The sequence below is a fragment of the Anomaloglossus baeobatrachus genome, chromosome 8 (assembly GCF_048569485.1).
Source record: "Anomaloglossus baeobatrachus isolate aAnoBae1 chromosome 8, aAnoBae1.hap1, whole genome shotgun sequence".
Classification (NCBI taxonomy): domain Eukaryota; kingdom Metazoa; phylum Chordata; class Amphibia; order Anura; family Aromobatidae; genus Anomaloglossus; species Anomaloglossus baeobatrachus.
The window spans coordinates 203,132,767-203,160,352 of NC_134360.1; the positions used below are offsets into that span (position 1 = coordinate 203,132,767).

At 45.2% G+C, this 27,586-nt stretch overlaps 1 protein-coding gene across 2 annotated transcripts in view; it reads left to right on the forward strand.

The window, feature by feature from the left end:
• Nucleotides 1–201: 201 nt before the first annotated feature.
• The window catches only part of PALMD (palmdelphin), an 87,279-nt gene continuing 59,894 nt past the window's right edge, over nt 202–27,586 (forward strand). Inside the window, exon 1 of one of the 2 annotated variants that reach the window (XM_075320082.1) lies at nt 202–386. In XM_075320082.1, coding sequence (XP_075176197.1) covers nt 342–386 — 45 coding nt within the window. In that variant the 5' untranslated portion in view covers nt 202–341. Of the gene's footprint in view, nt 387–674; nt 783–27,586 lie in introns of those variants that run through there. The other variant, XM_075320081.1, reaches the window with a different exon arrangement.

Genomic DNA, 27,586 nt, shown 5'->3' on the forward strand with positions numbered 1-27,586 from the left:
TTGTATATCGGAATCTGTGACATAAAGAGCTGGGGAAATACAATATCTGTGTACTTAGGAAAAAAGAGCTGACAGCTTGTTAAAAGATAGAAACTTGTGCCTGCTGTCAGTCATGGCACTGGCTATGTGAGTGCCTGCCCGCCTGCAGAGCACACCCTCCCCGCCTGCAGAGCACACCCTCCTACATGAGCCTGTCTGGGCTGATCCATACACTTCCCATTAAGAAAGTCTCAGCTTCACATTAGGGCTGCACTTAAGTCTACAGCTGCTCTGTGTTCAGCTGTGCTGCAGCTTCTCCTAAGCCTGCTCAGACCTGAATGTCTTCTGTGTAACTTTACAGGATGGAAGAAGCTGAGCTGCTGAAGGAAAGGCTCCTGGCCATAACTGTAAGTTTTATTTTTTGCAATGTGTCCTATTGTAAGATGATATGGCATATCTTTTATATTATATGTGGGTATTCAGTGGGATTGAATGTAGCACTCGTATATCTGAACAGTGATCTGTAAGATGTGCAGACAGATTGTCAGATATGTTTAAGATATTCATGGATGGCATACTTGGCACTGAGCATTAATGCCAAGGGCACTGTATCACAATATTGATCAAGTATGAGGACGGATTTTCAACTATGTAAATATTGTGTTCTTTAGGACACCTGGGTACGGCTCTTTGGGACCTTTGGGTAAAACGTTTTACATCTGCCTCTTCATAATGCAAGTTCTGGGATGGGTGTATGTATATGCCATAGATTGGCGAACTGGTCACCAACATACATACAACAGGTACTTGGGTGCAAGTTTAAAACCTATAGGGCTTTTTTTTTATTTTTATAAAAGTGCAATAAGCCTTGTGTATATGCGATTTGCATGTATAATTTGTGTGTGTGTGTGTGTGTGTAATATATATATATATATATATATATATATATATATATATATATATATATATATATATATATATATATATATATATATGTATATAGTATACACATATGCATATACGGTAATACATTAGATACACATACATATGTTTATTCATACACATTAGATAAATATTATACTAATATATATATATATATATATATATATATATATATATATATATAAAAATTTGTTAGGAAGTGAGAGATATATCAGCAGTTATCTAGCAACAATGGCATATGTATATGTGTATTGATATATACATACATACTATCAACTGATTTGTAATATAAAATACATTATTACATAAGTTTCTGTTCACACTGATCATTGTAATTCAAAATTGGGATCCAGCGCTGATATACGTGTGTGAATGGGCCCTAAATAAAAATGGCAGCAGCTAAAACATACATGATAAAAATGGCGGCAGCTATAACACATACATGAAATGAAAATCTGCATGAGATTTTTTTTTTTTTCCCCCGGAATTGTCCCAATGCTGTAAACTTTTTATGTATCAGGAAATATTACACTTTCATTGGGTGCGGTTGGGAAGAGGTAGAAGCTTTGACTAATTAATCCTTTGATGTGTATACCTTTTTAAGTTATTACTGTAACAAATAGCATAATTCTATTTTTTTGTGTATTATAATGTGTATAAGTGTAATGTATGTAACCATGACCTCCTTCATATAATTGTTGTGAAATTGTCACATTATCTTTTTCCCATATCCTGATTTGTTTTTTTTCTTCATTTACTTCCCCCTAAGTATGTCAAAGAAGTATTGCCACTGACTATTAGGCTATGTATGCATGTTGTAGATTTGGTGCAGACATTTTCTGCATCAAATCTGCATCTTCTGGCAGAAAAAAAGCACCAAAAAAGCATGCTGCTTTTGGTGCTTTTTTTTTTTTTTTTTTTTTTTTTTTTTTTTTTCCCCCCCCATGTGTTTTCTTTAGTGAAGTCAATGGCTGGATGGTCTAAAAAAAAAAAGTCAGGAAAAAACACCCCAACAATTGACATGCTGCAGATTTATTTTCTGCACCAAATCTGCAAGGGAAAAAAAAAGCAACATGCGCACATCACTTCACAAATCTCAGACTTTGCTATCTTTAGGATAGGCGTGCAGATTTCTCAAAAAAACGCACCGTCTGCACAGGCCCTTAAACATTATTCTGCTATGATAATCTTGGTAGTTTTGTATCAGCATCATGAAATCAGATGGCTATTTACTGTATGAAGTTATTCTGACATAATGTACATAAAAAGTGTACTCATTTTAGTAAAATATATACCATAGGCTGTAGTCATACATCACAATGTAAGTGACGATATCCCATTATAGTCATGTTGATCATTAAAAAGTTCCTGTTACCTGGTCAAAAGTGTATATTTTTTACTCTTATTTTATTCTTGCTGCCCTTTTTTCTTGTTGTTGTGATTGTTTTTGTTGTTAAATCCACCATATAATTACGTTTTTATGGTTTTACAAGGGGGCGTGGCTAACAGGATCCTCAGGGGCGTGACTTTAGGCTGCACTGCATTATTACAGAGCCACGCCTCTTTGTAAAAAGCATAAAACATTTGCACTAGATAAAAAGGCCCATATCTCTGGAACTATATGGCGGATTTAAACACAATAAAAAGCAGAATACTCTGGGGAGCAGCGGTAATAAAATAAGAGCAAAAACTGGCCCCTTTATGACCTGGAATCAGGTTCTATTTAACAAGTAATGAATATATTTCTGATTTTAATGTTTTTCCAATTGGATCATACCGCAAATGGGGATGTTTTAAAAATGATGACATCCGTGGTTGTCTGTGACTTTAATAGATTTTGTACAGGTGATATTGATTGATTCCGTTCACAATCGGACATATTTTTTCTCTGTATATCTTCAAAAAAAAAAAAGACGTGAACAGCACCATAGACAATAATGGGTACGTGTTCTATGCAGAACACGAACAGTATGTGAAAAACGAAAACTGATTACGCAGCATTATAGCAGCCATTTACAAAGCAGGACTTAGACGACCAACAGCTTCAGTTATTAAATGCCAGGAGGCTTTACACGAGCTCCAGGAGATTCTGGTGATTTCTGGGAGAGTTTATAGCTGGGCTATTTATTCAAGTTTGGGCCTGTTCTAATGGAAATATGACATATGCCTTAGATCTAATTTCCTAATCCTTCTTCTTAAGATGTGTTTTATAAGGAGGGGACAGGGGAGCTTGAATCACTCTCTGTAATTTGCAGTAAAGTGAATTAGACCATATGCTCGAAAACCAACTTTACTATGCTGTATGGATTACCAAGCTGTTCTCTTTAGGCCGCCATATTACGGAGCTTTTCTCCTCTAGAAGCATTATGTATTATAGCAGTGCTATATGAGAACAACGTATGGCAGTACTTGGAATGCTTAGGACTCTCTAATTGTCTCTCCAGGAAAGGAGACAAACTCTAGCGCCACCTATTGGAAGCAGCAATCCTAAAAGTCAAAACTGGCCTTTTTAACAAGCCTTTTCATATGACCTAGGATATATGCCAGATCAGAATCCCAATTTGCAGACACGGTGTTTCGGGGTGATTGCTCCTCGTCAGTGCAAAGTGTGGGTATCTGGTAGGACTCTCTAGTATGTTTGAACACACGGCTTCACCATGTATATAAGACCTTAAATATGCAGATGGCCTCATCAGGGAGGAAGAGGTATTGAACTCTACTGCCACCTATTGGAAGTAACAATCCAAAAAGTCAATATTGACCCTATAACGATCCTTGCCATATAACAGGATAAAATCCAAAACAGAATCTCAATTTGAAGAATGTTTCGGGGTATTGCCCCTCATCAGTGCAAAGTATGAGATCTAATTTGGCTATTTGTGGGGTTTCTAACTGGGGTCTAAGGGGTAACGTTCCTCTTTGTGGAGGGTGACATGTCTGGCATGCTAGACATGCTACTCTCCACAAGAAGAAACATTATTCCTTGGATCATAAGACCTTATTCACATCATAAGTATGTCATGGTAGCGGGTAACATGGCTTGATCTTCCATTTACCTAGTGTAAGCCATAACTCTTTAGGGAACAATATAAATCTATTACTTCTTAAATTAGATTCACCTGGAATGAAGTTCCAAGAATTCTACCTTCTTTTTCAAGTGTTTTTTTTTATTCTTCAAACTAAAACCTGAATTCATCAAGCAATTGTTCCAGTCTTGGCCATATTTGGGTTTTTACACCATTTCCAGACAGGTCCGCCAACTTTTTGGAAAGGTGGCACAGTTCAGGTGAGCCCAGAGTCTGACCAAGTATGCCTGGCAAATCCATCAGAATTTACGATGATAGACATGTCTCAGCCCCCTATACTAGTAGCATTACTTTCCTGGCACACGGCAGTCGAAAGATGCGCTACATTCATTAAGACGCACATGCCTCTAAGAAATTTAGCGTATCTTACTCTAGTGATGATCAAGGTTGTTGCAGAAAACAATAGTCTTCATGTTTTTGCAACCTCTTGACCTGACAATGTCAAGTTTAGAGCAGATTCCTGAAGGAAGTGACTTCAACTTCTTTCTTTTTCCACATTAAGGTTTTCAATCCTTGTCAGGTTAAGAAAAAAAAACCAATATCCTTGAATGAGCAAAGTTGATTTTCCATTTCTTCGACTAGGAAGAATATTCAACAATTAGTTTGGCTATGGAGCACATGGAGTTTCTGGAGCAAAAACTGAGTGTGAATTCTTAAAATCCTCTTCTAAAAACGTGAAAATTCTGCTCAGTTACTGTCACGGTTGTCACTAGTTGCGTCGTGGCTAGTGAGAGGCTCAGGGCTAGCTTCATCTGAGACCATACATTTTAAAGGTGTTCTTTTCCTTTGGCAGCATTGGGGTTTTGCTTTGCCTTCTGCTAGCTCATTACCCCGACCCAGGTATTTGCTCTGATTTCCACTTCTTACCTTGCTACAGGGGGTTACTGGTTATTCAGCTCTACCAGGAGCTTGACCTGGAGAGGTGTGAAGGTGATCACTGCTGCTTTTGTTGTCTGTTGCTGCTGTAATGTATGAAAGTACCTTGTGTAGTTACGTTTTCTGTTACTTTGTTTCCTCTCCCCGTGTACCTTTAGTAGATCCCTTGTGTGGGTCCTTGGTGTACATGTTTCTGTTTATACCCCCGTCTGTTGTTTTTTGTTGGTGGGGTGTTGGGATCTCCACCCTGGTCTGTCCCCTGGGTGGTGGGTGTGGTGGGAGCATAGTCATCAGGGCCAGGACTGGAGACAGGGAGAGGCTGGGGCCTCAGACGTTGCTACCTCCAAGCATACTTCTGGGTAGATGGAAAGCCTAGATCAGCCCCTTAGCTTGAGGGTAAGCACAGAGCGCCCCCCCCCCCATCCTGTCATCTCTCCCTAAACCGTCACATGCCGTGACCGTTACTGATCCAAAACCTCTGCAAACACAGTGTGCACGTACCCCTAAATGTACAGTATGTGCACAGTGTGTCTTTATCGGGCACATTCTGATTTGGAATTCATCTGAAAAAGTGACCCAAACACACCCCATAAAATGAACATAGTGCACAGCAAAGTCAAAATGATATTGCTGTGTCCATTGTTCATTCTTCAAGCATCTTTCACTAAGGATCTGCCAGCTCTTTATACCTAACAGTATGGGGTGAAAGTCACTGGTAGCCAAGCTGCCACGGCTAAGCCACAGCCGAAGCTACCTGAGAAAAACTACTGCTGGCGTTTTCCCGAATTTGCTATGGTTGGGAAAACTTGGCAGCTGCGCTGGTGTCTAAATGTCTAAGTGAAACAGGATAGTTCAACTCCTCCTTTATTAATTGAAAAATGTTTGCACACGGGACATCAAACAAAGAAAAGCTGTGGTAGCATATGCATCAACGCGTTTCGGGTGTCCATCCACCCTTAATCATGATGGCACCCTATGTACGTAGACCTAAATGTTTTTTAGGAGAAATTTGGATTAACTCTGCTTATTTATCATGGAATTTGCCCCCTTTTTTCCCCAAAGTAAAACTGATTCTATGCTTATGTGCATACAATGACTTTTTCAGGCAAGTCTGCCCCGAAACCTGCCTGAGAAAGTGCTCAGAAAATGCACAAAAGAAAGAACATATGCATTTCTAGGTTAAAAACAAGTTCAGGCTTTTTGGCATCTTTTAATCACTTCAGGTTGCCAAAAAACACCAAACAACTAAAAATGAGCTGACACTTCTTCAGGCACCTTCCACTTTGGAGACGCGCCTTGCTTTTTACAATCGTTATCAATGAGAATGCTTAAAAGATGCCTGAGGGTCTTATTGAGTGTTTTCCCAATATTTTTAATTTGGAAACCGCTAGTGGTTACTTCATTGTGAATGGAGAAAATGATTGAACACTGATGTGTCCTGAAGAGTATTTCTCATGGAAAACCAGCTTGTAAAGGATGTCATATGCAGATACCCTATTGGTAACTTTTATTATAATAATAATAATAATAATAATTATTATTATTATTATTATTATTATTATATATTTTTATTTTTTATTTTTTTAAATTGGGCTAAAACATCTGGATATTGAAAACCACACTCACAATGGCGAAAAATCCTGGCACAACCAAGAAAAATTAACTTTTAAAAAGGTGCAAATTAATTAAGGCAAAAACATAATTCACTTTATTAAAAAAGGAGCAAAGGCAATGGTAAACCAGGAACCTACTCCCTCTTGTCAGAGGGTTGAAAGTTAGGTCGGTATTCTTCAATAAAAATTAGTGACTTTTGCCACATGTACGACACTGTTCTGGATTGTCAAGTCCTTTTCTGGTTGTATGGATTACCGCTGACCTTGTTACGGCTGAGATACCACGTAATTACAGTATCTGAGATATCTGAATACTATTCATATCCATATCTGTAGAAGTGTCATATCTACGCTAATATTATGGGCCATTTATAATTAACTGTACTAACAGTAATAAAGAAAAGGGGAAGGGTTAAAATCATTTCACTTATCTACGAAAGTTGGTTAAATGGAGGTATTCCATCGTCTTATTAAAGAGTTTCACCACACGCAGTAGTTCACAAAAGTGAGTACACCCATCACATTTTTGTAAATATTTTCTGTTTTCATGGGACAACACTGAAGATCTGACACTTTGATACAATGTACAGTGTGCAGATTGTATAACAGTGTAAATTCGGTGCCCTTTAAATAACTCAAAACAGCCATTAATGTCTAAACCACTCCCAACAAAAGTGTATACATCCCTATGTGAAAATGACCAAATTGTGCCCAAAGTGTCAATATTTTGGCCACCATTATTTTCCAGCACTGCCTTAACTCTCTTGGGCATTGAGTTCACTAGCGCATCACAGGAGCCGGTGGATTCTGTTCCATTCTCTATAATGACATCACGGAGCTGGTGGATGTTAGAGACCTCGCGCTCCGCCTTCCGTTTGAGGAGGCCTCACAGACTCTCAATAGGGTTTAGATCATAAGACACTTGGCCAGACCAGCACCTTTTCCCTCAGTTTCTTAAGCAAGGCATTGGTTATCTTGGAGGTGTGTTTGGAGTTCTTATCATGTCGGTATGCAAAGGGAGGGGATAATTCTCTGCTTTAGTAAGTCACAGTACATGTTGGCATTCATGGTTCTCTCAATGACCTGTAGCTCCCCACAGCCGGCAGCACTCACGCAGCCCCAAACAATGACACCCCCACCACCATGCTTGGCTGTAGGCAGGGCACACTTGTCTTTGTACTTCTCACATGGTGGCCACCACACACACTTGACACCGTCTGAGCCAAATAAGTTTATCTTTGTCTCATCAGACCACAGGACATGGTTCCAGTAATCCATGTCCTTAGTCTGCTTATCTTCAGCAAACTGAGAGCTTTCTTGTGCATCATATTTAGAAGAGGCTTCCTTCTGGGACAACATCCATGCAGACCAATGGGATGCAGTGTGTGGTCTGAGCACAGGCTGACACCCCCCCCCCCTCCCCACACCACCCCTGCTGGCAGCACCCATAGGTCTATTTTGAAAAGGCAACCTCTGGATAGGACGCTGAGTATGAGCACTCAGGTTCCACTCAGAATAAGCCTCGCCATGGTCAAGGTCAACTAAAGAACTTATCTTGTTAAACCACTGTATGGTCTTGGCCACCATGCTGCAACTCAGTGTCAGGGTGGTGACAATCTTCTTATAGCCTCTGCCATCTTTATGTAGAGTAAGAATTCTTTTTTTCAGATCTTCAGAGAGTTCTTTGCCATGAGGAGGCATGCTGAACTTCCAGTAATCAGTAAGAGAGAGTATGTGTAACTACCTCTTGGGCTTGCACAGGTTGCACCGATGGTATCTCTGCTCCTGCACAAAATATCACATCATATATGGAGGCTTTCAATTTTTATTTTTTCCCATAATTAAAGATTGCAATTGTGGCGCCCTGGACAAGCCAGGGGCCACAGGTAACAACACACACACACACACCCCTACCCCCAGCAGTTCACAGCAGACATCCCCAGTGAAACCTGATTCCTTCCCTCGGATTAAGACACACACTAGGTGGGCGGAGTCAAGCAGATAGGCACGCCCACCGAAGAGTCTAGCTGGCCTGAGACAGGAAGCAGGTCCAGACAAGTCCAGGAGAGGAAGGGAGAGGAGGTCTGGAGAAAGGCAGTCACAGACTGGGGCCTAGGTTGGAGCCTAGGGCCCTCGAGTAGAGAGTCAGGCAGACTGTAGTGGCCGTCTGCAGGAGCCGAGAAGACAGTCTGGTGGAACCGTAGGTAGCCGGGGCTGGGCGGTGGCCCACCGATACTGAATCGGGGAGCCAGCTGGAAACCGGAGCGCAAGAGGAGCGTACGGAAGGTGCAGGAAAGGACTTACATTACCAACCTGGGGTCAAGGGAAAAACACCGCAGCCACCTGTGGGACCCGTCCATCCAGCCGTTTGTTTCATCAGAGACTCTGTGTGCATCATTGGGCTGAGTACCACCGTGCCGTGCGGCACAAAGCTGCCCCCGCGTCCCTGCACCTCACCAGGCCCCGTTACCCGCCTGCCATCCATCCCTACCCCATCACCGGGCCCCGGGACAACCAACCCCCCCTACCCACGGAGGGGAGAACTAACAACAAAGCTGCTCCCTGTCATTGCTCCCGGGATCCCCGTCTAGAGCAGCGGTGGTGTCACCAATATCACCACAACCGTGGGTGGCGTCACGGACAATAAATCCCCACAATCAATCCCCTTTTCACTCACGTGCGAGGAACGCCGCTCGAGTCCCCGGGATCCGGCCCACCGCTCGAGCAGCAGCAGCTGCAGCCGGACCCGAGCAGTGGGAGAGCGCAGCGTCCCCTCCTCCGCCCGCGACACAATCATAGTTATTCTGTGCCGTTACCTGAAATTGAAGATAATGCTGTCACCGTAGAGCCCTAGCCTAATCTCACATACATTATGGCCTTTTAAAATACTGATCAGGAAGCCAGACGACTCTCGCCATCTGGTAAATATTCTCTCAATAATGCCTCATTCACTCGACAGTGTTTGTCGCGTGTGTACTGTGTGGATGACCGCACCGCACACTAAGGCGATGTGAGGATGGAGTATTTTTGAGCTGATCTTTTCCAAAAACTGACACACAAATCGCTCAAGAAATGCTTGATAGAACCTACCTATAAATCGAAGGCTGCTTTCACCATCCGGTTTTTGCTGAGTGGCACAATACGGTGCTTTGCAGAAAAAAACACAACCTTTTTTTTGCCGCCGGTTGCGTTTTTTTCCGCATAGACTTGCATTAGCGCCGTATTGTGCCGCATGGCCTTGCGTTGCGTCCGGTTTTTGCCGGATGTGGCATATTTAGCCCATGCGGCGGCTGGATGGAACGTTGCCTAGCACGTTTTTTAGTGCGGTGAAAAAAACATATCGCGCCGGAGCGATTTCCAATGCAAGCCTACGGACGCCGGATGTAGCGTCCTGCGGCAAAAAACGCATCCGGCCGTCGGATGCGTTTTTTTTCAACTGCGCATGCTCAGTATCAAGCCGGATCCGTCAAAAAACGGACGGACCGCATGGAAAAACGTATGCAACAGATCTGTTTTTTTCGCCGCATCCGTTGCATAGATTTTTGAGCCGGATTGTGCCTGATGCAAAAAAACCTGATGTGTGAAAGCAGCCTAAATGTTAAAGGGGTTGTCCGGGACTTTAACAATGAGATGGCCTATCCTCAGGATAGACAAACCATTTATCAGCTCATCCTGGAGACTTGTTATAATTCATTACATGTTGCCTGTGGAGACAGATTAGAAGCTGATGCACGGATCCCTGTGGCTGGTGTCCACGAAGTGAAGATAACAGAGAAGGGGAGGTCTAGCATCGAAGTAAAACTCTTGTCTTTATTTCAGGTAAAACATAGTGAGGATAAAATGGAATGACATCTGACATGTTTCGGACAGGGTCCTTAATCATCACTAACAGGTGCACATGGAAGCAATGATTAATATGTCACCTATGATTAAGGACCCTGTCTGAAACGCGTCAGGTATCGTCACATTTTATCCTCACTATGTTTTAAATAACCTGAAATAAAGACAAGAGTTTTACTACAGTGCTAGACCTCATCCTTATCCTATCCTGAGGATAACAGGAATAATATCAATGTCTGGTTGATGGGTGTGTGACACTCGGCCTTCCCGCTGATGAACTGTTCCCGATGCGGCCATAGCTACTTAGTTGCGGAACTGCATAGCCCAGCTCCATTATCTGTATAGTGTTCTTGGATGAGTACTGCACATCTGCTCCTTATTGATTTAAATAGGGAACGGATGTCCAGGGCCCAGGTATGGCCACTACACAATTGACGGAGCTGTGCTGTGTAGCTCTACGGCACTGGGAACAACTTATGAGGTGCTGAGTGTTGTACCCCAATGATCAGACATCAGAAAAAGCATTTACTTTTTAATCGGGAACAATACTTGTAGGTTTTGAATATCTCAAACAGCTGACTGCACAAAGCTTAATATGTTTATATTGTATGGGGCTATTCACATGTCAAAACAACTTGTCACAAGAGTCGTTTCGATCCGTCTGGGTCTTTTTCAAAAAGTCGCTGTGGGAGAGGTTCCAGGATCAAGGATAGTGGTGGCGTCTCAACGCCTGTATGGCATGTGGACAGCACACCTAACGTTACAGCCCCGAGTTTAAATTCAAAGAGGTGATTGGCCAGAGAACGTGAGACAAAGTGACTACCCCTGGCAGGAGTTCCCTCAAGTGTCAGCAAGCTAGGAGCTAAGCTTGGCCATATCGGCAAATCAATTTCTTTGAGAGGAAGACAGGATGCGGAACCGTAGGTGAAGAGATGACTTTCACTGGACTGTTGTGCTGAGCTGGATTGTGGTGAAGCAAGGGAGACTGGTGGACGAAGGACTAAGTGAAGTTGGAAAAGCAAAGGCTGTGTATAGAAATGCTGTATGAGGATGAGGAACTGTTTGAATAGTTGCGTACCTGCTATCAACTGGACATAGTTGTCGTCAAGTGGGCTGTTTAGTAAAACACCGTTTTCACTAGTGGTCTCTCTCACTGAGTTGTAAAACAACTGGTCCTGGCCAGCTGAAGCCATGGGCTGATATCAAGTGGCCTTCAAGGCCGCAATGTCCAAGTCAAGCACTCAGGCAGGACCCTCATCTTTATGTAACGTGTCGGGGCGTAAGAGATGACTACCTCACCCACGGATACTGCCCTGCGCTATGTTAGTTTGCATCCTAGTGTTTGTCCTTTTTACCTTTTTCACAGAAGTGTATAGGTACATGAAACTCCGTAAGCCTACTATATGCTGTCTGAGGAAAAAATTTGACACCTCATGTAGCCTAATCGTTAGAAAAAGCTTTGAAACCTTCAACCTGTTGGTTTTTTTTTTTTATTTATTATTATTGGGAGAAAAATGGATGCCACATGGATGTAAAAAAACAGACAATTGGACCAAAAACTTGATAAAAATCAGATTTGGCTCAATGATGAAAAATAGTCTTTTTTTCCTTATGCAAATAAAATGACATCTAAGGCTACTTTACACACTGCGATATCGGTCCCGATATCGCTAGTGTGGGTACCCGCCCCCATCTGTTGCGCGACACGGGCATATCGCTGCCCGTGCCGCACAACATCGCCCAGAGCCGTCACACATACTTACCTGTCCGGCGACGTCGCTGTGACCGGCGAACCGCCTCCTTTCTAAGGGGGCGGTCCGTGCGGCGTCACAGCGACGTCACTGAACCACCGCCCAATAGCAGCGGAGGGGCGGAGATGAGCGGGACGTAACATCCCGCCCACCTCCTTCCTTCTGCATAGCAGCCGGGAGGCAGGTAAGGGGAGCTTCCTCGTTCCTGCGGCGTCACACGCAGCGATGTGTGCTGCCGCAGGAACGAGGAACAACTTCGTTACTGCTGCAGTAACGATTTTTAAGAATGGACCCCCATGTCGCCGATTTAGCGATTTTTGCACGTTTTTGCAACGATGCAAAATCGCTCATAGGTGTCACACGCAACGCCATCGCTAATGCGGCCGGATGTGCGTCACAAATTCCGTGACCCCAACGACTCCGCATTAGCGATGTCGCAGCATGTAAAGCCCCCTTTAGTGAAGCCAAGGAAATAGATCTGTCTCCTAAAAAGTTGTTCTGCGTGTTACATCTTCTGCATTTCAGAGTGGCATAGACTCTTGGGATGAAAGGTGACCACTTGCTCGTCTTTCATAGGACGTCCTGAAGATGCTGGAGACCTTTGCTGTACGTCTATTCTATTTCACATGTTCAGCACCTCATTAGTCAGTCACTATCTGCAGTTAGTAAGATCACAGCCAATTCCTGGATTTTATTTGGAAGGGGTCATTTAAATTAGCATGGTATGTCCATTGCTGTAGTATAGATTAGCGCTATAGAATATGTCTATCTCTCAGGGCTTGTGTAGATGACCATATTTTTCATCCTCATGCAATTCAACAAAACCTCACATCACACGGAGATCAATGTTATCCAATGTCCAATTTTTATTTATTTTTTGTCCCTTAGACCAAGTAATCTGATTTGCAACCCAGAATCAGCACTTGGCCATTCAACTCTGTGTCCATGAAAAAAACAATCAGACTGCACTCAGATGACATCCTAGTGCGGTCCAATTTTCACAGAATGGAGAAGATGGAGATTTTAATTTTTTTTTAATTTTTTTTTTAATTCTTATACACCTATGAGGAAAATGGATCCTACTAAGATCAAACTTGAATCAGTCTGACTAGCGTAATAGGACTGTTTTTGTCTCTTTTTTTTTTTCGCATGATGGTGGAATATGGGGGTTGTGTATAATTTTGTCTAGGTTTGTATTTTAGGCATGTGCACTGTCCATTCTGTGTATTCCTCGTGTGCACATTGTCCTGTTTGTAGGTTAATCACCCCCTGCTGGGCTGTTGTCACTAAGTATGGGGGTGGGGGGCCTGGGATCCACCTAAACTCTCTGCTTACCTAGGTGATTATTCAGTCAGGCTGGGAATGACAAGAGACAAGAAGGAAGATTCATCCTCTGGGGAAAAAGCTGTGGCTACAGGCAGCACCCGTTGAGAAACCCCAATTTCCCTGGAGAAGGACTGCTGGAGGATTGTGACTGATCCTTGGGACATTTATCCCATTACTAGACTATTTTACCCACTCTGTGGTGGATTATTTGATGGACCTTCTGACTTGCTTGGAATAAATGTTCTTTGGATTGTTCATTCATCTCTCGCTCTGTTGATTGTGTAATATGGGAGAAGGACCCCATAACATTTCAGATGGAGGAAAATGCGACCATAGCCTTATTGTGACCAATATAATAAAGTTGATCTGTCCAATCTGGATTAAATTGGACTTAAATGGCTTTATATTAACAGAACAATTTAATAAAAAAAATAGTTTGATAAATATTAGCCCTACTAGGGAGGCTTAGGCTTCATTCAGATGTCTGCTCTTTCATATCTGTGATACACAGAACACGTGCCCATCGTAGTCTTTGGTGACCCCACCTCCCCCAAAAAAGAAACTTGTCCGTTTTTGATATGGGTCACTGTCTGTACTTGCCTAGTCTAATCATTGAATCAATGGAAAAAAAAACACAAAAAACTTCAGAGCACATGTGCTACAGTATGTGTTCATTTAAATTGGATGAGAAAAATGGACACTGACCAAGAATGGATGAAACCCACCCCCGATCCCCATATGTCTGAGTCCTTAGACATACTAGTTTTCCTTATGTATTAACACGTACAAACAATTTTATGTGTGCACTGATCGTCAGTGGGGAATTTTTATCATGTGGCGCCCTGGACTAGCCAGGTCGTCACAAATAACACACAAAAACCCCACCCCCATTAGACAGGGATACCAGCCAACCAAAAAACCTTGTTTCCTCCCTCCAGGGTCTGATGTCCACACCAGGTGGGGTGGAGCCAAGCGGTTGGCCCCACCCACCGAGGAGTTCACGGGCCTGGAGGCGGGAAAAGTGACAGAGTTTGGAGTTTGAAGTGAGAGGAGAGAGCACTTGGGTGTCTGGGTTTGTGGCCCAGGCACTGACAGCAAGGTTGGCAGACGGTGGTGGCCGTCTGCAGGAGTGGTGAAGCAACGTGGAACCGTAGGACCGGGGTCGGGCGTTGGCCCGCCGGTACCGACCGGGGAGCGAAGTGAAGCCAGCACACACAGGCAGGGCCATCGGACCCCGACCAGGCTTGGAGCCGCCGACAATAGTCAAATCCGAATGTGACCGGAACCCCAGGGGTTTCTGAACAGCAAAAGTCCCTATTTGAAGGCAACCGCCCACACCGTGAGGGTATACAGCTACCGCCTAAGGCTAGAGACCCAAGGGCAAGCGCCTGCAGGATAACGGGCTCCTCCGGTACCCATACACCGGGGAGCGGACTACCGTTGGGGATCCATAGTAGTCAAACGAGAACATCAAGGTGCAGGGAAAGACAGCCGCCATCACCTGTCCGGGGCGAGACACGGCAGCTGGCTGCGGGACCCGTCCATCCAGCCGTTTGGTTTACCGAGGACTTTGTACATTTCTTACGGAGTGAGTACACCCGTGCCATCCGGCACCGCGCCGTGCTGTCCCTGCAACCCTGCACCTCCCCAACCCTGCCTCCCTGTCACATCATCGGGCCCCGGGACCACGACCCCTACCCATGGAGGGGGAAAACATCCCAGCTGCTCCCCACCATCGCTCCCTGGATCCCCGTCACCAGCAGCGGTGGTGCCCATCTTCACCACGACCCGTGGGTGGCGTCACGGACTAAATCCCCCAAACCAACCACCCCTTTCACTCACGGGCGAGGAGCGCCGCTCGAGTCCCCGGATCCGGCCCACCGCTCGAGCCACCGAGCAGCAGCAGCCGCAGCAGCGCCGGACCCGAGCATTAGTGAGCGCGCAGCAGCGGCGGCGTCCTCCTCCCCGCCTGCGACAATCGCAGGTACAATTCCGCTCCATTCATTCTCTATAGGGCTAACAGAAAAAGCCAAGCACTGCTCTCCACATCCCCATAGGTAATGAATGAAGCTATGGCTGAGCATGTGTACTGCCGCTGCATCCCGATGGGGATAATAGTGTCTTATTCTGCCAATTTTTGCCCCTCCCCCCCCCCCCCCCCTTCCGCCAACCCCCAAGCTCAATAAATTTAATACATATCCTGGCAATAGGTGATAATTCTTTTTCCACTTGCCAAACCCTTTCACTACTGTCACACATCAGTTTTTCGCCATCAGGCACCATCCAGTTTGTGCATGATGAGCCGGATCCATCACAGAATGTGTTACAACTGATGCGACAGATCCGGCAAAAAAACTAATTTGCCATACCATTTTTTTTTTTAAAAGAAAATAATTTTCATATCATCTGAGCATTCCGGCGGATCCGACGCCCATAGGCTCTCATTATCCAACACGCCACACCGCGCCGGAATCGCCGGAGACAACTGTCCCAGTGTGCGTCCTTTCCGGCAGGCGGACCAGCAAATGTCGCCAGATCAGGCGTACATTGGATGAAACGCAACGTCATGCGGCACAATCCGGCACTAATAAAAGTATATGTGGGGAAAAAAACTGATCTGGTGACAACAGATGCCGGATCAGTTTTGTCCGCAATTCGCCGGATTGTGCCTGACGGCAAAAAACGTATGTGTGAAAGAGGACTAACAAATCAGTGTCATGTCCTCCAAATTGGCACTGCCACAAGCTACTGGTTGATGATCTCTGGTTTAGACACTACTGTGAAGGTATTCCAGACCTAAAGTTCACTAACCCAAAAGTTATACGAATATAAATATCTATTATTCCAAGTGGAGAAGCAACATCTTCATGTAAATGTATGCTGTTCATTGGGTTCTTCCTTCTTGGCATATCTTCTGCCATGACGGGACCAGTCCATTGAAACTCACTATGGGAGAAAGTGACAACCAAAGACCAAATGTATGCCCGAGAGGTGCAGTTACACACTTTACCTGCTCCGCTGGTTACATTCATGTCGTAGCACCTCATAGTTGTGATTATACAATATGATTGTTACATCTGGGTGGAGGAACGGTTTAGACATGGATTATCGGTGGGAGTGAGTTGCTTGGGAAGAATACGTTATACAATATACTGTTGCACATTTCCCTAGATACAGATATTCTATAAGGAGATGTAAAGTCCTTCGGAGCTCCATTATTGAGTGGCCAATTATTTTACACATGAAGCAAATTGGATGCCCAAGGCATATTTTGTTCTTTTACAAAAAAGAAAAGCCTGTGACACTAGCAATTAACTTTTAAGTTTAGTATGTTGAGTAATTTCTTCTAGTTTATAGCATGACTGGCGGGTCATGTGAAGATCTTTAGACTTCATGGTGGAGATCTACTGTTCGGAGAACCATGTAATTAAAGAAGGACTCGTTGACATATTAACTTATCTGCAAGCAGTAATGTACTATACAGCCAGATCAGTAAGTCCTAAAACTCTTCAGGACACGATTGAGTCTTTATATGATCGGTTGTCACGTCAGATACTCTCAATATAGATATTGTTTCCTCTGCTACTTTTCATTATAGTGATTGCAAAAAAGACAACAGAAACCAAAAATATGACCAATCTGATCAGACGTTATAATCAATATTTGGTGCCAATTTTATATTTGTGTATTGGTAAGTGATTGAGATCATTGTTCAGCTGCAAAACAAACTGGAATTCATTATTTAACGGTATTACATGACGGATATGCATCTGCCTGTATTTCTCAAAATTGAGGATCACAAGAAATAGGCAACATTGAGAACCGTAGACGCAGTTGTCGGCCATGAAAACTTAGGGCAACAGATGAAAGACTCCTAATGACTACTTCCAAATGGAAGTGTCAAGTGTCACGGGTGACACACAGTCATGTGGTTCCTGGCCATAGAAGGTCACAGCGTTTAGCTGCGCAGAATTTTCCCTTACTTTCCATTGCTCCTGCTGTTAGTATTCATCGGTATATGTAGCTTTCCTGCTGGATTAATTTCTCCCTTTTTTGGACCCATCAGGAGCTCGACTTCCACCCAGCTGCTGATCAGTATTCTCTTGGTGCTTAAATACCCCTTCTTTCCTTTTTACCGGTGCTGGTGATATTTTTCAGTTCATTTAAGCCTTGGTTGCAAGCAGGTGGTTTGTACTCCTCCGTGGTATCGTTGCTGAAAACTTTGCTGAACTTATACCTGTGTTATCTGTAGATAAGTAGTTCATGCATTTTCCACCTGTGTGTCCTCCTTGTATCTTCTATAGTGTTTAGTAGAGTTGATGAAAAGCTTGTACCATCCAATTCCTATTTAGGGATCAGCACTAGGGATACCTAGGGTCATGTATCTGGCTCGGCACATGGATGCGGAACCTATCTAGGATGGTGAGGAACCTTGGAGATCATCAGTAGGTTTGGTCAGGGTTTCCCTTCCTTTCGACGTTCATTTGGTACCTCCTCATACCTAGCGTGACTGGAAGCAACCAGTGAGACCCAGTTATACCCATCTACTGTTTGGGTGTTAGAGAAATCTTGCCAGAAGTGCTATTTAGGTAAGAATTGGATTAATGGAAGGTGTTCTTGACTTATGAGTCAAAATGTGAAATATTTGGCTGTGACAGAAGGCAGTTTGTTTGCTGAAGGGCCGATGAGTTTTACCATCATAAGTGTCTGCAGGCAGCAGTGAAGCATGGGAAAGGGTTCTTGTAATTTGGGGGCTTCATTTTAGCAAATGGAGTTGATGATTTTTTCAGGACTAATGGTGTCGTCAGTGCTGAGAAATACAGGCAGATACTTATGTCAAGCAATATCATTAGGGAGTCGACAGATTGGCTCCATATTTATTCTGCAGCAGAACAATGACCCCAAACACACAGCCAATGTCATGAAGAAGAACACGGAGTCCTGGAGGTGACATGTTCCCTATGGAGCCCTGATCGCCACAACATTTAGTCTAGGTGAGATTACATGAAGGTAGATTTTAGCTTGGTAATGACTAGTCCACAAGTTTTTTGTTCTTTTTATTATATATATATATATATATATATATATATATATATATATATATATATATATATATATATATATATATATATATATATATATACATAAATTATATAATATATATCTCTAAACAGTTTCTCAGCACTTACTGACTCAACTGTAAAGTTTATGAATTCATACGCCATTCTCAGAGCAATGTACAGACCCACAGAGTTTCTAGTGCTCTGTACATTCGATCATGCAAGAGCTGCACACTTTAAATTATACTAGAGAGGCACTAACGTTCGCCTCTCCCCCCCCCCCCCCTCCCCCCCTCCTGAAGACACAATTTGAATATTTCCCATGGGAGCAATGTTAGGATGAACTCTTAGGCTATGTGCGCACTAGGCGTTTTTTTCACGCTGCGTTTTTATGTGCGTTTTTGTCTAAAAAACGCACCCGCGGCTAAAAAACGCGGCAAAAACGCATGCGTTTTTGCCGCGATTTGGTGCGTTTTTTGCTGCGTTTTTGCTCACTGCGTTTTTAATCAGTTCACAATGCCATTAAAGATTGTTGATGAAAAAAAAAAAAAAAAAAAAGGTCTGATGTCATTTCCTCCTTCAAAATGTTCATTGTATGCAGGAGAGCAGACAGCTGCAGAACTAGTGTATGCAGGAGAGCAGACAGCAGCTGCAGAACTACAAGTCTCAACATCCTCCATTCACTAGTGTAAGCAGGAGAGCAGACAGCAGCTGCAGAACTACAAGTCTCAGCATCCTCCATTCACTAGTGTATGCAGGAGAGCAGACAGCAGCTGCAGAACTACAAGTCTCAGCATCCTCCATTCACTAGTGTAAGCAGGAGAGCAGACAGCAGCTGCAGAACTACAAGTCTCAGCATCCTCCATTCACTAGTGTATGCAGGAGAGCAGACAGCAGCTGCAGAACTACAAGTCTCAGCATCCTCCATTCACTAGTGTATGGAGGAGAGCAGACAGCAGCTGCAGAACTACAAGTCTCAGCATCCTCCATTCACTAGTGTATGCAGGAGAGCAGACAGCAGCTGCAGAACTACAAGTCTCAGCATCCTCCATCCAGGACTGTATGCAGTTTTTTGCCCAAAAAGAAAAAAAAAATGACATGGGCTTCGCCATATTTTTGTATGCTAGCCGGGTACAGCAGGCAGGTACGGGCTGCCCCCAACCCCCAGCTGCCTATTTGTACCCGGCTGGGAACCAAAAAATATAGAGAAGCCCTTTTTTTTAATTATTTCATGAAATAATTAAAAAAAAAAAATGACGTGGGCTTCGCCTAATTTTTGAGTCCAGCCGGGTACAACTAGGCAGCTGGGGATTGGAATCCACAGTGCAGGGTGCCCATGCTTTCTGGGCACCCCCACTGCGAATTGCAGTCCGCAGCCACCCCAGAAAATGGCGCTTTCATAGAAGCGCCATCTTCTGGCGCTGTATCCAACTCTTCTAGCTGCCCTGGTGACGGGTGGCGAGCTAGGTAATAATGGAGTTAGGGCTAGCTGTATATTATCAGCTAGCCCTAAGCCCGAAATTCATGGTGTCACGCCAATATTAGACATGGCCACCATGAATTTCTAGTAATGATAAAAAAAAAACACAACACAGAGAAAAATATTTTTATTAGAAATAAAACACAACACAATTAGTGACTCCATCTTTATTGAAATAAACCCCCCTCCGCAGTAATCCTGGGTCAGGGTCCCGCGCCGTCCAATCCGGATCCAATATCATCTGATCGGTTTGCTGGAAGGCAAAGCGATCAGATGATGTGTCAGGATCAAGTGCCTGAATCCCATCACACATCAGCTGATTGTATAAAAGCCGATTATACAATCAGCTGATGCATCGGTGCAAAAAAAAAATAATACTCACTTATGTGCTGAATTACCGGCAGCTCCTGGAGCGATCGATTGGACAGGAGTCTGATCCTATACGATCGCTGCCGGAGCTGCCGGTGATCAGCTGATGAAGTCCCCTGACGGCAGGATCAGCTGATAGCCGGCCGGGCGCGAAAAAGCCGGCGAGACTACGATCAGCTGATGCGTCAGGTGACTGCATCAGGTGATCCACAGCCAGGTCCTGCAAGCAAGGTCCTGCCCCGGGGAGACTGCACACAGCCAGAGCGGCGGGACCGGGAGGAGCTGGGAGCGGGCATTGCACCGGACCCTGCAGACAGGTGAGTATATGACATTTTTTTTTTTCTACTGTTCACTTTGGTTTTCGCCGCTGCCTCCACCTCCCGCCCAGACATGGCGCCGCACGGAGCTGACGTGCACAGGACGGGAGGTGGAGGCAGCGGTGACGGTACCGGGAGGATTCATGCTTCTGTGTTTACCAACAGAAGGAATCCTCTTCCTGTACACGTCACTGTAGTGCCCACCCCTTGCGTGTATAGCTGCGTTTTTAGTCATAGAAACGCGGCTATATGCGTTATTCATTGCGTTTTTAACATCTCATTGAATTCAATGAGTGAAAAACGCAGTGGAAAACAGAAATAATTGACATGCTGCGTTTTTGTGGTCACCACAAAAACGCAGCTAAAAAAAAACGCTGTGTGAGGACAGCACTTCTGAAAACCCATTGACATTGCTGGGGAAGCAATGTCACTGCGTTTTCAGCACAAAAACGCGGTAAAAAACGCCGCTAAAAACGTGGCAAAAACGCCTAGTGCGCACATAGCCTTACAAAGTTCCACAAGTTTCCTACTGCCTGATTCTAATTGGTGTGGATCGAGTGCATGCTTGAAAAATTAGATCAGACACAGTCGGATATTCATCTTTCCTCGACAAAAGTCGGCCTAGGCTCTGCTTTATTTCAACTGAAGCATGCCCTGATATAACCTTGGAAAGGGCATGTCTGGATGTGTTCATTGGTCAGTGGGTTGAACAATGTGTTAAGGGTGCTTTACACGAGACGAGCTATCGTGCGATGCATCGTCGGGGGTCACGGTTTTCATGACGCACATCCGGCATCGTTCACGACGTCTCGTGTAACACCTCTGAGCAATGCAGTATCGCTCACAACTCGTGAGTAGTGTACTCGTCACTCAGTTTCAAAATATTGTTTATTAAAAATGGCGCCGGTTGTTCATCGTACCCAGGGCAGCACACATCGCTCCGTGTGACACCCCAGGAATGATGAACTCAGCTTAACTGCGTCCCGCGGCACCCGCCTGCAATGCAGAAGAAGGAGGTGGGTGGGATGTTTACGTCCCGCTCATCTCCGCCCCTCCGCTTCTATTGGCCGGCGGCTGTGTGACGCCGAACGTCCCTCCCACTTCAGGAAGTGGATGTTCGTCGCCCACAGCGAGGTCGTCCGGAAGGTAAGTGCGTGTGACGGGGGTTAAACGAGTTTGTGCGCCACGGGCAGCGATTTGCCAATGACGCAAAAAACGATGGGGGCGGGTACGATCGCTCGTGCTATCGCACGATATATCGTCTCGTGTAAAGCAGGCATTAGTCCATGAGCTGATTGGTGGGCGTCATCATAGGCGGGTCTATGATGTCATTGGACGGATCCATCGTGATGGTGATGGGAGGGATGTCATCTGGTGGATCCATGCTGATGGTAGAGTCTGTGATGTCATCGGGGGCCATCTTGGGTTCCTCTGAACACTCTGAACACTGACTGGCTTATGTATAGAGAATTGATTTCACTGAACACACTTCTCACAGTGCTGTATGTCCAGAGGTTAATTAAGTATTTCATCTTATGGCTCTCGTCAACAATTGGAGCTATAAAACTCCTCCCTGGCAGCCAGATTGGTTTGTCATTCTCCGCAAGGAGAAAAGTTTTTCCCTTTAGACCTCACTATAGCTTCTCACACAGCCAGATCAGATCTCATACTTTGCACTGACGACGAGCAATCACCCCAAAACACTGTCTTCAAATTGAGGTTTTGATCTGGCATAAATCCTAAGTCATATAAAAAGGCTCGTTAAAGGGCCACTTTTGACTTTTAGGATTTCTACTTCCAATAAGAGGCACTAGAGTTCGTTTCCTTCCTTCCTTGAAGAGATAATCTGAAATTATAGTCATCCTTTAAAGTAGTTGTTTGTCAACTAGTATCGTATGTTTATGGCCGAACCATCAATGCCTGACAGACATTGTTGACTTTAGTTGGGTTTTTCTTCGTGTTGTCCATCATTTTATTAGAAAGAGTAGCATAGCACATACATTCATTTATTTATTTTTTTAGACTGATGGAAAATGTGTTGATGACTCCCAACGAAACTTCTATTGCTTGCAAACAAAGCACAAGGGTTTATTCTTATATGAAAAACATTTTTGCTTTTTTCATCTAAACGGATGCTTTTCTATTGTGGCAAGAAATCTGTAGACAAAATATGGAGCTCCATCATTGCTCCTCATTAGTGATGGGGGAATAGTAACTATTCGTCTTCGGATAATGCATACCGAATACCGAGTACTATTCCAGTATTTGCCTCGGTAAGAGAAATTCTCAGGTTCCCCATTGACTCTCATTAGGTTCGTTATTCATGACCAATACCGGCATAGTACTTTTGGGATTCGTTACGAATAATCCAAACACAAGTTACTATCCATCTCTATTCCTCCTACATCAAAGTTATATTAAAACATTGTGTTGCAGTGTGGAGAGACTTCCGTACCAAGAAGTGTTCCTGATTGAGGTGTCCGGGGTAAATCCCTTGTCATCAGTCCTGACCCTCTTCATTACTTTGTCTGAGCAGGTGGCACTTGTATGGATCAGTTACGAAGTACACGGTGCTCATATCTTCATTATTTATTAGCTCTTTCGTTCTAGGCCAGAAGACATTAGCAGCCACCTGATATTTGTCACATTGTACTGTAAACTAGACGCTCGGAGGCTGTAGATATTCCTGCGATTTGTTGGCAGTATCCGGTTATAGGACTGAAGCTGAGATAATGTTGCGGACCTGACACCAGAATAACAATCAATGGTCAATAAGTGTAAAAGGGACGTTAGAACTTGGCGCTGTGGGAAAAGAAAACCCCTGGAAAGCAATGGCTGCTCATAAGCGTGATTAGTGATGAGAATTGTGTCTGTGATGATGGCACAATCAGATATTGTCTCTTCGAATCGTTTTGATTGCTAGGAACATCTTTTACAACTTCAAATTGATTGTGATCCTGTATAATCTAAGCCCATAGAGGCCTGGAGGTAACTGCCAGGGGACAATATTATTCAGATAGAAGGGGCAGCGCTGTGACATCACTACATTTATTTACTGTGATATCAATTCGGTATTATACCTGTATGTGACATCACTGTATAACTCCTGTTATGACATCAGTAAGTAATTTATCCCTGAGTTGTGACTGCGCCGTTGGCCCTGTAGCGTGACCTCGCCGTGCGCCGTTGGCCCTGTAGCGTGACCTCGCCGTGCGCCGTTGGCCCTGTAGCGTGACCTCGCCGTGCGCCGTTGGCCCTGTAGCGGGACCTCGTCATGCGCCGTCTGGCCCTGTAGCATGACCTCGACATGCGCCGTCTAGCCCTGTAGCATGACCTCGACATGCGCCGTCTAGCCCTGTAGCGTGACCTCGACATGCGCCGTCTAGCCCTGTAGCGTGACCTCGCCGTGCGCCGTCGGCCCTGTAGCGGGACCTTGCTGTGCGCCGTTGGCCCTGTAGCGTGACCTCGCCGTGCGCCATCGGCCCTGTAGCGGGACCTTGCTGTGCGCCGTTGGCCCTGTAGCGTGACCTCGCCGTGCGCCGTTGGCCCTGTAGCGTGACCTCACCGTGCGCAGTCTGGCCCTGTAGCGGGACATCATTTGTGACATCATTTTTTTTTATTTTTTTTATTTTCAATATTTGATTTTCAATTTTCCTAAATTCCAAATTAATCTCTTAAGAAAAGCAGAATCTGTAAAATTGAAGGTCGTTGACTGTAACACCTGTGCTTATACCAAGCTGGGAAACTCTGAGTGAGATGTTATTATAAGGGTAAAGTATGTCCCAATATCCCGCCCAAACACACATACACAGACAGTTACCATGGATTTGTCATATGGTTGCTTCTAGCACACTACACCCGTGTGCATAACTATAACTCGGCTTTTACATCATTCCTTCTTGTGGGTGAGACTCTGGAAAATTGGCCTGTTGGCTTTGGCACTTTGCACAGCAGCTGCGTTACCAGCATAAACTTGAATTACCAGTTACTCCTTCCCAGTTATCCACTGTTTAGTCAGATGGTTTCTTCATCTATATTTAACCCTTTTCCTGACCCAAATGTCATGTTTGCGATGACCAAGGCTGACAGCTGAGCCTTGCATTTGTTTTTTGTCAGGGGGGGTTAGTGTAACTTTCTTCCCTGTATTTGCATTACAGAAGTAACCTCTAACTCTTTGCCCCCAGCACAAAACCTACCACAGAACTGCCAACCATCATAAGCAACTTCTAGGAATGCCAATATCTTCATAGGCACTCTGGGGCCACTTGTGCCTGTGTGTCACCCCCGCGTCAGCAGCAGGGCTGCTCGTATCCGCGGTGGCTCGAGAGGGCTCAGGACCCGGGGGTCGTACGGCTCCTCAAACCAAGGGGGGTTATGTACAGAGGATGGTGTGGAAAGTTCGTGACGCCACCCGTCATGCTTGGTAAGATGCCCCGGGGACTCTGTTATGGTGACTGGGTGTGCCGTTGGGACGGTAAGGGTCACTTGCGTACTCGGTCCAATAACGCTGACACAACTGTAGTAAACCAAAGTTCGGGACACCGCTGCCGCTGAGAGGGAGCACGCCTGGGTCCCGTGCCCGTTGGTGTTGCCTGTTGGCCTGTGACCCTTTTCTCGTGGCACCTTGTCTTCTAGTTGGTCCCCTTAGGATGAAACTAATTGGGTCCCGCTCCCCTGTGTAGCTAACTGGCTGAGCTTGCTCTCAGGGTTCACGCTTGGGATTTTCTGGACTGTGTAGGGGAAAGTCCTATCCCCCTCGTTGCGCTAGTACCCCGATTTTGGAGCGGGTGGAGAACTGATCTTGAAGGCTCCGTCCTCGTCGGGTAAATTGTCAGGATGCCTGAAGCTACTTCCTGACCTAGGGTCCATGTACCCCGTCGTGCCCTGGCACCTGCCCAGAGATGGTACATGGCCGCTGGCTGTCCTCCTCAACAGTCCATGCCCCTTGTCACGATCCCCCTGCGACCGGAGTCCAGCTCCTACCGGCTCCTGACCTTTCCTTAAGTCACTCCTCAACTCAACTGTCTCCTGACACTCCTGACCCCCCCCCCCCTTAACCAATCCCCCAAGTGGGCGACCCTATTCCACTCAGGCCGTCCATTGGTGTGTCTGGTGGGTGTGCTGCAGAGTGTTCCTAGGATTTTGATTTAGCTTGTTCTTGGCAACACCAAAGGTGAGGGACCCATAACCAAGGAGGAGGTGGATATTGCACAGAAGGGCAGATTGTACAATACCCTGTGACGTCCTGATAGGCCAGGGCGTCACACCTGCATCTCTTAAATCCTGAGCTCCTACGTGTAGTAAGAGTAGTGGTGGGTTATTAACATTTCACATTGTTATACCTATGTATAGGCAGGGCATGATCAAAGGTTATGTGGTTACCAGTGGGCCCCCCTTTCTATTCTTCCTCCTTGCCTTGCGAGTTTAACTTTTTTTTTTTTTTAATTTCAATCAGTAGAGTTGACCCCGATTTCCAGTTTCTTAAAGGGAATCTGTCATGTTTATGCTATTTAATGTAAGAGCAGCATATTGTAGCCGTTGAAACCCTGATTCTAGGAATGTGTCACTTATTAGGCTTTGAGCTGTAGTTTCAATACAATCAGTGTTTTATTAACAGGAGATTATCACAGGACTTGATGTCACATGCAGGCCAGTCAGGCTAATCTGTGTAACCCCGCCCCCATTATTGATTGGCTGCCTGATGACTATTCACAGTGTACCTAGCAAGTGGGCAGTCAGCTGTGTGCGTGGGGTTATACACAGTTCAGCAATTTAAGCATTGCTACAGGTACAACAGAGAAAACAAGCATTCTAGCAAAACTACACCAAGCAGGCCAGTAAGTGATACTTTGCTGGAATAGGGGTCTCTGCTCCCACATCATGCAGCTCTCAGATTGCAGCTGACAGATTTGATTTAAATGCTGCTGTAATGATTAATAGCATTATATAAGCAGTTTAGACTTCAATGATCGGACCTGAATGATTGCAGCAGTTAGATTCAGGTGCCAGCTGTATAACAAAGCCCATACAAACCTTCACCCTGTATAATGACTCTCAAATAGCCCTCCTTAAAGTATAAAGGCTCCCTCATAGCTCTTCAAATATTATAATGGCCTCCATATAGCCCTCCAAATAGTATATTTGCCGCCATATAGCCGTCCAAAAATGAATGGTCCCCAGATAGCCTTCTGTAAACTATTATGGGCCGCATGGCCTTCCTTATAGTATAATGGGCTGTATATAGTAAATGGGCCCCATGTCGCGGGCGGCGGGGCGCTGCGCTCGCCAACGCTCGGGTCCAGCGCTGCTGCTGCTTGCTGCTGGCTGTTCGGTGGCTCAAGCGGTGGGCCTGATCCGGGGACTCAAGCAGCGCTCCTCGCCCGTGAGTGAAAGGGGTAGTTTTGGGTTTGGGGAGTTGGTCCGTGACGCCACCCACGGTTTGTGGTGAGGTTGGGACACCACCGCTGCTCTGGACGGGGATCACGGGAGCAATGACAGGGAGCAGCTGAGATGTTTCTCTCCCCTCCGTGGGTAGGGGGATTTGGTGGTCCCAGGGCCCGGTGAGGTGACGGGGGAGGCAGGGTTGGCGAGGTGCAGGGTTGCGGGGGCAGCGCGGTGCCAGATGGCACGGTGGTACTCACTCAGCCAAGAATGGATACAGAGTCTCGGGTAAAACAAAACAAAAACTGCTGGATGGACGGGTCCCGCAGCCGGCTTCTGTGGTAACTCCCGGAAGGTTGGTGGTGGCTGCCTTTCCCTGCACCTGTTGTGTGTCTTCGGTCCAGATGGCTTCCCACCGGTAACCCGCTCCCCAGCTTGGATTTGTGCCGGAGGAGCCCCTTTTGCCCGCAGGCTCTGCCCCTGGGAATTCTAGCTGTGGCGGTAGCTGTATTTCCCTTTCTCGGTTTGGACTGTTGCCTTCAGTCGGGTCTTTGCTGCTAGGAAAC